At 44.3% G+C, this 11,622-nt stretch overlaps 1 protein-coding gene across 4 annotated transcripts; it reads left to right on the top strand.

Annotated features, from left to right (window-relative positions):
• Positions 1-1,046: 1,046 nt before the first annotated feature.
• Positions 1,047-11,360, top strand: LOC136516838 (dihydrolipoyl dehydrogenase 1, chloroplastic-like). Of its 4 annotated transcripts, none has more exons than XM_066510329.1 (16): positions 1,047-1,538; positions 2,219-2,365; positions 2,946-3,080; positions 3,608-3,725; positions 4,818-4,942; positions 8,403-8,453; positions 8,611-8,736; positions 8,835-8,915; positions 9,561-9,623; positions 9,716-9,790; positions 9,880-9,958; positions 10,045-10,145; positions 10,369-10,482; positions 10,588-10,701; positions 10,787-10,858; positions 10,992-11,360. In XM_066510329.1, exons 1-16 carry the CDS (start codon positions 1,248-1,250, stop codon positions 11,091-11,093), a joined length of 1,794 nt encoding a protein of 597 aa, XP_066366426.1. In that variant the 5' UTR covers positions 1,047-1,247; the 3' UTR covers positions 11,094-11,360. The 4 variants fall into 4 exon arrangements, with proteins under 4 accessions (XP_066366426.1, XP_066366428.1, XP_066366427.1 ...); XM_066510331.1 differs by having other exon boundaries at positions 10,955-11,360; XM_066510330.1 differs by lacking the exon at positions 8,403-8,453.
• The last annotated feature ends 262 nt before the right edge of the window (positions 11,361-11,622 follow it).

The following is an 11,622-nucleotide window of genomic DNA, read 5'->3' as shown; positions in this document are numbered from 1 at the left end:
GCCCTGAATCCCTGATACCCTTCGCGACAGAACATGACAAGCAGGTGAGCAAGCAAAAGTGGCAAGGGCGAAACACACACACACACACACACCAGATCGGACGTCATTGCCTTGGCATCCTTCGGTATTTCATCTCTCTGTGAAGGGGGTCAGGGATGATATCATGGAAGAGAAATCAGGAATCACGAGGTGCTGACCTTGCCAATCGAGGTATCGAGGTAGATCGAGATCGCCGGAGCGCAGAGGAGGTGCATCGGGGGCGGACAGTGGTCAGTGGAGGTACCATCATCATCATCTACGATGGGAACATTTTCCTCATCGCGAGCAGAGATGCTGCGCCGGGCCCTTCCGGACTCTGCCAGCAGAGATGATGATGATGATGATGTTGCCGAGCGCGATGACGGAGGATGGCGCTCATCGCGAGCAGATCCAGGTGCCGCCTGGGAGGGGAAGCAGCGGGGAGAGGGAAGAACCGGGCTGCATTGGTCACTTCCGGGTTCCGGCGGATCCAGGCGGCGCCATCCTCTTTACTGCTGGCGGGAGGACATGGATGGGGCAAGCGCGGCGAGGAGGACGTGGATGCGGCGCCGTCCTCCTTCTCGCTCAACCACATCGACGCCGACGGCTACAGCACGGTGGGCCTACCGCCGTTCCTGCGCTACCGCCACAATGAGGAGGTCCTGCCGCCATGGATGGAGGTGAACGCCTTCACGGTGCGGCTGCCTCTCTTCCCTCTCCGTCCATGGATCGCATGCGTGATTTGAGCATGCGCGATTTGAGCCACCGCGTGAGGAGTGCAAGGGGAAGGCAGAACGACGGAGATTGCATTGATGGCGGAGCGAGCGGCAGGGATCACATGGGGGAGTCGCGGTCGCGGGCCGAGCGGCAGGGAATCGCAGAGGAAGGCGGACCGACGGAACGATGGATTGTCGTAGAAAACCAACATCCACGTTTTAGTGACTTTGGTGTCGTACCTGTAAACGGAATATTTATGAATGTTTTAGTCGTAGAGAGAAGAAATAGAGATCGGAACGGAGCATCTTTCGTAATAGCTCGGTGGAAGAGGGAAAATGCTCCTCCTTCCCTCGGCCTCCTCCGCCCTCTGCCAACTTCGAAACCTCCGCCCCGTCGCATAAAACCCCTCCTCGCCTCCTCCGCCCGCGCCCGCCTCCTCCTCTTCGACTTATACGCCCCGCTCTCCCAACTCATCGCACACTAGCCCCAGCCTACTGTCGCATTTCGTCACTATGCAGTCCACCGCGGCCGTCTCCGTCTCCGCCTCGGCGACCGCGTCCCGCGGCGGTGCCAGATCCGAGGCTGCGCGGCGGCCAGGTGGGGTCCGGGTCTGCGGACTCCGGGGCGAGGCCCTCGCGTGCCCCTCGCTGCGGATCTCGCAGTCGCCAGCGAGGCTGGCGGTGGCGAGGGCGGCGGCGACCAATGGCGCGGTGGCGGGGAGCGGCGGCGGCTTCGACTACGATCTCGTCATCATCGGCGCGGGCGTCGGGGGTCACGGCGCCGCGCTCCACGCCGTTGAAGAGGTCCGCATTTTTTTTATTAAGTGCTCGGTGTAGCATCAGCACGGTGTTTTAGTGAGTCGTGCTCTGTTAGGATGTGGAATGGCTAGTAAGCGTAAGCTAACGAGTAATCCTGGTATAGTGGAGCTGCGAAATTGGTCTGCCATGAGATGTGTTAGTACTGACCAGAGACGATAAAACGTGATGCCTGATTGGTAATTTGGCATTAGAAATGGAAATTTTGCTTGAATTGGATGATCGTTGATCTTTGTGTATTTGATAAGGATTTTAGAGCGATGAGGTGCCACTAGGCCGAGGTTGGTGTAAGTCCCAGGCGTGTACCTGTAATTTGGGCGGGAAAATTTCTTGCTAGCAGTTAATTACTTGTTAGTTATGGTGCTAGCGCACAGAGTAAGCCATTTGCAACCTATGCCTAGTCTCCAAATTTGTTTGCTAATTTGGGTGCTTGTTCAATTTGGAGGTTTTGGTGCTTTGCATACCATTGTTGTTGGACTGTTGTTAGTTGATCTTCTAAGTAGTCCGTGTTAATTTCAAGAGACAACAGTATTTTCCCATTTTAACCACATGTCTTATGATAGTCTAGCAAATAAGAATGATGCCAAACATTAACCATACCAATAAATTTCTAAGAGTTGGTACTGCTTCTATATTGATCTTGTTTTACTTTGCTCTAATTTGTTCAGGGTTTGAAAACAGCCATAATTGAGGGGGATGTTGTGGGTGGGACTTGTGTAAACAGAGGTTGTGTCCCATCAAAAGCACTCCTTGTTGTCAGTGGTCGAATGCGGGAGCTTCATGATGAACATCATATGAAGTCTATGGGTCTACAGGTAATGTGGTCAGATGAATTGAGCGAGAGCAGTTCTTGATTTGCTGTTTCAAATAGGCTCATATATATAGTGCAAAATTGACAAAAAGCTACAGCTAGGAGCTTGTCTGAGTACTTTTGTCCATTCTAGCACCTAACTGTATCCATTTTAATTGCAATTAGTAGAATTCTACTTAATTTGTTCATTCCAATTTTTTCATTTAGAGTCAAATCTTTCTTGGTGTTTGTCGGAACCCAATAGATGAAGTAAAGCTGTAATAGACAAGGGAAGAACAACCTGGTTATATTTACCTCCACAAGTGTAAAATTAACAATTAAATTTGAATTAGTCACATTTATTAATCGTATAGATGGAAGGCTTTTAGTTACTATATGCCCATGTTACTCTTTATTAAAGTCTCCCCCCATCCCCCACCCCTCACTCCAAAAAAATCAACAATTTAAACAAGGACTCTGCTTGTTCTTAGGAGGCATGTGAAGGTCTCAGCCATTTCCTATGGTCATTAGCAGTTCTTACTCGAACATGTTATATCTATTATCCTGATTGCTGCTGAATTGTTAGGCATATTACCTTGTAACAGGTTTCCTCTCCTGGATATGACAGGCAAGGTGTTGCTGATCATGCAAACAATCTTGCCTTGAAAATCCGTAGCAACTTGACTAACTCAATGAAAGCTCTGGGAGTGGATATATTGACAGGTGTTGGCACTATTGTGGTAAGTTATCTATAGTCCTTGATTGATGTGGAACAAACAGTTATGTACATGAGAATCTTATCCTGGTTCTTTCGCTGGAGGTTGATAATTCAGAGTTGCTTGTATCTAAAACTTTGCTGTGTACTATTGAGCTTCGACAACACTTGGAGGAATTATTAATGCTAAATATTTAGTTTGTGTGCCGTATATACTGTTTTTAATTGTTAATAACTATGTTTGTCCCTACCTTTTTTTTTTAAAAAAATCAATTATGTTGTTTTTTTCTTAATATGCATAAACTTAAGCAAAATCACATATCTATAATCTATGAGCAGATTGAAGACTAGTTGGGTATGGATCAGTTAAAAGTTAATTGCATGATCTAACCAGAAATGAAACAAACTGAATATTTCTGGTGAAGATTATGACATTAATTATGTCCAGTGAGATAATGTGTAACAAGATCTTATCCATGAATGTGAAAAATGAGCTCTCTGTAGTTATACAAAGTGCATGTTCTAACATGTTTTCACTGATGTCCTGATCAGGGTAAGCAAAAGGTACGATATGGAAAAGCCGGTTCCCAAGATAAAGAAATCACTGCCAGGAACATCATAATTGCCACTGGTTCAGTTCCTTTTGTTCCCAAAGGGATTGAGATTGATGGTAAATACTTCTCTGTTTGAGTTCTCTTTGAATTTTGAAAACTCAGGGTGCGTTTGGTTGGGCTTTTGGCTTTGGCTTTTGGCCCAAAAAGCCGAAAGCCCAACCAAAGGGGCTGCTTTTTCAGGCTGTTTTTTCAGAAGCAGCTGCTTTTCCGTAGTATATTTTTGAAAGCTGGTCTGACCCTGCTTTTGGCTTTTGGCTTTCTGCTTTTCGAAATTGGTGGCATAAAAAGCTTTTTCATAGTTGTTTCAAGAGAGATAAAGACAGAAGGTATATTTTATACTTGTTTAACCAAACAGCTTTCAGCTTTCCCACAGCTCACAGCCTACAGCAGCTTTCCCACAGCTCACAGCCCACAGCAGCTTTTTCCCACAGCCACAGCTCAACCAAACACACCCTCAATAATTTAGGAAAGTTATGGACTTATGGTGCATGCTGGAGATTTATTATAAAAAATTTATTCATTTCAGTTCTGTTAAACTTCAATACCCATAATGAGGATATAGATATGGCCGTGAATTGTAGTGTGATAGCCATTTTTAATGCACCTTGTGACTTTCGGCACTGCTCTGCTTTTCAAAACTTTCTGGTGGTTCATATTGATGCAGTCATTCCTAATTCAGTGTTACATGCAATGCTGTTTTGCTTGTCTGTTTGTTTAATTCAACTCTGGCTCTTTTGCTTTTCATCATTGTTAGAAAGACCCAAATGTTATAATGTTGTAGCACCAAGAATCCAATCCCACCACATTGATTTAGGTTGGATCTGGAATCACAAGGGACAAAAAGCAAAGCATAAGGTGCCATTTGTTATGTCTTGAATATCCATACGGTTATATGCCTGCTTCTAGAGATTTTTCAGTGTTGCACTCATATTTTGAGAGCAAAAATGGATATGTGATCCTTGTGGCCATTCTGTTGTCGCTGGCACAATTTTTTTCACATCACAAACAAGCCTAGAAATTTAGCGCATTAGAGATATAAACATTGGGTGCGTTCTTTATTGTAACATGTGGTGTATTAGTTGTCATTTTTAGTGTACTTTCCTTGTTTTGTCTGTTCTCACAAAATTCTGCCGGATGTTTATTTGCAGGGAAAACTGTATTTACCAGTGATCATGCACTGAAACTTGAGTCAGTTCCAGACTGGATAGCTATTGTTGGAAGTGGTTACATTGGACTTGAATTCAGTGATGTATACACAGCTCTTGGAAGTGAGGTACATTAGAAGCTCTTGCTTTGAAATTATTTGCTAGGTTGCTTTCTCCAAGAACCATTGTCCACAGCACCAGAGAAACTATGAAACTTGCACAGTGTTCTGGTGTTCTTTAAATATCTGCTGTTATTTTCTCTGATTTTTAATCTTAGCTCCACTGATTGTTTGGCTATCGTGCAAAATATGATTCCAGCATTTTAAACTTAACAACAACAACAACAACAACAAAGCCTTTAAGTCCCAGACAAGTTGGGGTAGGCTAGAGTTGAAACCCAACAGAAGCAATCAAGGTTCAGGCACGTGAATAGCTGTCTTCTAAGCACTCCTATCTAAGGCTAAGTCTTTGGGTATATTCCATCCTTTCAAGTCTCCTTTTATTGCCTCTACCCAAGTCAACTTCGGTCTTCCTCTGCCTCTCTTCACGTTACTATCCTGACTTGGGATTCCACTACGCACCGGTGCATCTGGAGGTCTCCGTTGCACATGTCCAAACCATCTCAACCGGTGTTGGACAAGCTTTTCTTCAATTGGCGCTACCCCTAATCTCTCACGTATATCATCGTTCCGAACTCGATCCCTTCTTGTATGACCGCAAATCCAACGCAACATACGCATTTCCGCGACACTTAGCTGTTGAATATGTCGTCTTTTCGTAGGCCAACATTCTGCACCATACAACATAGCAGGTCTAATCGCCGTCCTATAAAACTTGCCTTTTAGCTTCTGTGGTACCCTTTTGTCACATAGGACACCAGACGCTTGCCGCCACTTCATCCACCCTGCTTTGATTCTATGGCTAACATCTTCATCAATATCCCCGTCCCTCTGTAGCATTGATCCTAAATATCGAAAGGTATCCTTCCTAGGCACTACTTGACCTTCCAAACTAACATCTTCCTCCTCCCGAGTAGTAGTGCCGAAGTCACATCTCATATACTCAGTTTTAGTTCTACTAAGTCTAAAACCTTTGCACTCCAAAGTCTCCCGCCATAACTCCAGTTTCTGATTCACTCCTGTCCGGCTTTCATCAACTAGCACTACATCGTCCACGAAAAGCATACACCAAGGGATGTCCCCTTGTATGTCCCTTGTGACCTCATCCATCACTAAAGCAAACAAATAAGGGCTCAAAGCTGACCCTTGATGTAGTCCTATCCTAATCGGGAAGTCATCCGTGTCTCCATCACTTGTTCGAACTCTAGTGACAACATTGCTGTACATGTCCTTAATGAGCCCGACGTACTTCGTTGGGACTTTATGTTTGTCCAATGCCCACCACATAACATTCCTTGGTATTTTATCATAAGCCTTCTCCAAGTCAATAAAAACCATGTGTAGGTCCTTCTTCTTCTCCCTATACCGCTCCATAACTTGTCTTATTAAGAAAATGGCTTCCATGGTTGACCTTCCGGGCATGAAACCAAATTGGTTCATAGAGACCCGCGTTATTGCTCTCAAGCGATGCTCGATAACTCTCTCCCATAGCTTCATAGTATGGCTCATCAACTTAATTCCTCGGTAATTTGTACAACTTTGAATATCCCCTTTATTCTTGTAGATCGGTACCAATATACTTCTCCTCCACTCATCAGGCATCTTGTTCGATCGAAAAATATGGTTGAACAGCTTGGTTAACCATACTACAGCTATGTCCCCGAGGCATCTCCACACCTCGATTGGGATACCATCCGGTTCCATCGCCTTACCTCCTTTCATCCTTTTCAACGCCTCTCTGACCTCAGATTCTTGGATTCTCCGCACAAAGCGCCTATTGGTGTCATCAAAAGAGTCATCCAACTGAAAGGTTGTGTCCATATTCTCACCATTGAACAATTTGTCAAAATACTCTTGCCATCGATGTCGGATCTCATCCTCCTTTACCAAGAGATGCTCCCTTTCATCCTTAATGCACTTAACTTGGTTGAAGTCCCGTGTCTTTCTCTCACGAACCCTAGCCATCCTATAAATGTCCTTCTCTCCTTCCTTCGTACTCAAATGTTGGTAAAGATCCTCGTACGCTCTACCCTTTGCCACACTTACAGCTCGCTTTGCAGTCTTCTTTGCCACCTTATACTTCTCTATGTTGTCCACACTCCTGTCATGGTACAAGCGTCTATAGCATTCTTTCTTCTCCTTAATAGCCCTTTGGACTTCCTCGTTCCACCACCAAGTATCTTTAGCCTCACGTCCCCTTCCTTTGGTTACTCCACACACCTCTGAGGCTACCTTCCGAATGTTGGTTGCCATCTTGTCCCACATATTGTTTATGTCGTCTTCTTCCTTCCAAGAGCCCCCTTTGACAACCCTTTCCCTAAATACCTCTGACGTCTCCCCTTTCAGTTTCCACCACTTTGTTCTTTCAATCTTAGCTTGTTTATCCCTACGGGCACGCATCTGAAAACGAAAATCTGCCATCAAAAGCTTATGTTGAGAAACAACACACTCCCTTGGTATCACCTTGCAATCCAAGCATGCTCGTTTGTCATTTCTTCTTGCGAGGACAAAGTCAATCTGACTACAGTGTTGTCCGCTACTGAAGGTCACTAGATGAGATTCTCTCTTTCTAAAGGAAGTGTTGGCTATCATCAGGTCAAAAGCTACCGCGAAGTCTAGAGCTTCCTCCCCCTCCTGATTCCTACTACCATACCCAAAACCTCCATGAACTGTCTCGAAACCTGCGCTTGTAGTACCTACATGCCCATTAAGATCTCCTATAAAAAGCTTCTCACTACTAGGTATAGCTCTAACCAGGCCATCTAAATCTTCCCAGAACTGTCTCTTAGCACTCTCGTCGAGGCCTACTTGGGGGGCATACGCACTAATTACGTTCAAGACCATATCACCAACGACAAGCTTGACTAAGATAATCTTATCTCCTTGCCTTCTCACTCCCACCACACCATTCTTGAGGCTCTTATCAATCAAAACTCCTACTCCATTTCTATTCGCGACTGTCCCTGTATACCAAAGCTTGAAACCTGTATTGTCCACCTCCTTCGCCTTCTGACCCTTCCATTTAGTCTCTTGAACGCATAATATATTTACACGCCTCCTAGTCGCGGTATCAACTAATTCTCTTAACTTACCTGTAAGTGACCCTACATTCCAACTACCTAAACGGATCCTAGTTGGTTCGACTAGCTTCCTTACCCTTCGTACCCGTCGACTCTGATGCGAAGACCCTTGCTCATTTTTCACTACACCCGGGCGCCGATGTAGCGCGCCACTAAGGAAGCGACGACCCGATCCTTGGTTACTTGACACCATGCCCAGATCACGACACGGCGCGTCACGGGGGTGACGACCCGGCCCTTGCCCATTTAACATCATACCCGGGTTCCGATATGGCGCGTCGCTAAGAGGGTTACGCCCCAACGATTTTCTTTCGGGTTTCATCTCCATTTAAGTGGCTAAGTTTTTACATTGGCTTGCCACGCCTAACACAACCCTCCTCCTTTACCAGGGCTTGGGACCTGCTATGCTGGGACACCAAAGGCGCCCCACCATAGGCGGAGTTAGCATTTTAAACTTAAGTAAATGCTAAATAATTCAGATAAGCTGGATGGATTCTAGTTCTAGAATGCTCCTTACACATCATCTGCAGTTGCCTGTTGAACATGGTTGTTGTGAGTTAATTGTCACTTGAATTTACTCAATTCAAAATTGGGCAGGTTACTTTCATTGAAGCTCTTGACCAGCTGATGCCTGGATTTGATCCTGAAATTGCAAAATTAGCCCAGAGAGTTCTTATCAATCCTCGGAAAATTGACTATCACACTGGTGTTTTTGCAAGCAAGGTTCACCTTTGGTCTAGCTTTCTCAAAGTATTCCAGACTTTTTTTTTTGACATGGTTGAATAATGTGTATGTTGAATGGTCTATGGACTTTTCACTAGATTACTCCAGCAAAAGACGGAAAACCTGTGCTCATCGAGCTTATTGATGCAAAGACAAAGGAGCACAAAGAAACCCTTGAGGTGACATTTCTGATATCTTTCAATCTTTGGCAACTTGCTTTTGTTCTTGTGGATTACTTTTGCCAGTCATCTCTTTGTTATGGTATAACGGTGCGAGTGCAACACGCATAATCTTTTATTATCTCGTTGTCTAGAGCTGCATGACTTTACTTAGTGAATGCTTCATATTGGTCCTATACCTGCCATATGTATAGTTGGTTGAGCACAGAATGCTGTAACAGTTACTTGTTACAAGCATTGTAATCAAAATCAGGTAGTAGAAATGTTTTATATCAATAATATGTCTTGATTCTACTTCATTCAAACAGAAATGTATGTCTCTTAGGACATTGACACAATCTTCAAGGTGACACTTTGACTAACATCTATAGAACATATATTATTCTATATAGAACACATTTATATATTATGAAATTGTTTGTCATGAATGTAGTAATGTCAATCCATATAAATTTAAGATATTCAGTCGTAAGTCCACTTGCAAATGCAAATAGCCATCAGAAGCAACAATATGGTGAGCAAGACCAAGTGCACTGTAAATCTCATTGGAGTGCATATAAAGCATTTCTGCTAGCTTTCCAATTTACCATTAGATTCTTTATAAGTTAACCATAATGGCTCACTGGGGAGGTTGGAAATTTGTAGGTTGACGCAGCTCTTATCGCCACAGGAAGGGCGCCATTCACCAAAGGGCTTGGCTTGGAAAACGTGAGTATCTAGAAATTGAACCTAGTAGCTACCAGATCTTATGCTACATTTTAAAATATAAGAATGCTGAAGCTTATTTTCCTTTTCTTCAGATCAATGTCGTTACACAACGTGGTTTTGTGCCTGTTGATGAACGGATGCGAGTCATGGATGCAGATGGCAATGTGGTATGTTGCAACTTTTATTGCGCGACTTCTTTCTTTAGAACAAGTGTCTCCTCAAGATTTCTGCATAATTCACATATAATATGATATAGGTACCCAATTTATATTGCATTGGAGATGCCAATGGCAAACTCATGCTTGCCCATGCTGCCAGTGCACAAGGAATTTCAGGTACTTGAGAATTCTGTTTTCTTGTGGTTTCTTGGAGCAAGCTTATTGGTGTACTTGTCTGATGTTGAATTCCTACTCAAATGTAGTTGTTGAACAAATCTCTGGAAAGGATCACATCCTAAATCATTTAAGCATCCCAGCCGCATGTTTCACTCATCCAGAGATTAGTATGGTTGGACTGACAGAGGTAAGTTATCTTCTTGTTGAAGTTGTTAGACCTGTCACCTGTCCTTTTCATGCACTCCCTTCTAATCAATGTTCATGAATTTATTGACTGCATATTTGGACACCATTTTCTTAATGGCCGTATTTTGCTCATTTGACTGCAATTAATATTGTACTTATGAAAGGATATAAAATAGGCAACGCCTTATTTTTTGCTTAACGTACTGTTTTTGAAACTTTCTCAGCCACAAGCCAGAGAGAAGGCAGACAAAGAAGGATTTGAGGTAAATGTTGTGAAGACTAGCTTTAAGGCTAACACTAAAGCCTTGGCAGAAAATGAAGGAGATGGGATTGCTAAGGTCATTCTGTTTGCTACTTCAAGTTCATGTTTTCTCCAGAATTTACACATGTGCTTTTGCAATTTTGCACTAACAGAATTTGACAATATGTGCTCCTCACTGCAGTTGATTTACCGACCTGACACGGGTGAAATTCTTGGGGTTCACATTTTGGGTTTGCATGCTGCTGATCTCATCCACGAGGCGTCCAATGCCATCGCCCTAGGAACTCGTGTGCAAGTGAGTGTCGCTTGGATTCTGTCATATACTCCTACATAGCTAGCAGTTCATCTTGAACCGGTACATAATTGTTTGTGCCGTGCAGGACATCAAGTATGCTGTTCACGCACACCCCACATTGTCTGAGGTCCTGGATGAGCTCTTCAAAGCAGCCAAGGTATTATACATTGATCGATGCCCTCATTTCTTGTTGCTATCACATTTCTTGGCCCCGTAATCTGAACAATTGCAAGCGACGCTCTGTCTCCAACAGGTTAATTCCGGTGTTTCTCATTCTGTAAATGAACCAGTTGCAGCCTAGAGAAGGGCGGGATAGCAAGCCAAGGCAGCCACCCCAACCACTGCTGAAGGTCCTCAGCTTCCTCACGACCCTGTTTTCTTCCCCCAAATGAGATCGGCAACGGTAAAGGGGGAGGGTGTTGTTGTAGGTAGTATCTGTAGGTTACAGATTTGAGGAAAGAAATTATTCATCAGTGTCGAAAATACAAGCACACAAATGTTTCTCTTTTGGGGTCCAGATTATGTAGAGGGTCTTCTGCCGGTGGGGTGGGTTTTTGTTGGCTTCGTTGTTGCATGTTTGTTGTTGGTTGCCCTGTAAGATCAAGTGCCGATACTAGCTCAGCTTGTTTGAAATAATCCATGTACCATGATTCAAAACTCGGATTTATTGTGGCATCGCGTTGGTCTGATCTGACTCACGGTCACGGGTCACGGAGGCTCGTTCGCCCCGAGCCCCTTGGGCCCGGTCCGGACCAGAATTACTAGGCAGGAGATCCGACACTGATACGTTCGGGTGGCGGCGTACGTGTATGCAAAGGCGGATCGAGTGCAATTGACCCGAGATCCGATCAATCGATTGATCGAGAAGCTCTTCTTTTTTCCGCGCGATCTGTTGGAGACGACTTCGACTACATGGAGGGA

Source organism: Miscanthus floridulus, chromosome 17 (genome assembly GCF_019320115.1).
Source record: "Miscanthus floridulus cultivar M001 chromosome 17, ASM1932011v1, whole genome shotgun sequence".
NCBI classification, from domain to species: domain Eukaryota; kingdom Viridiplantae; phylum Streptophyta; class Magnoliopsida; order Poales; family Poaceae; genus Miscanthus; species Miscanthus floridulus.
The sequence above is the reverse complement of the archived record's forward strand: the minus strand, read 5'-3'. Positions and strand labels throughout refer to the sequence as shown.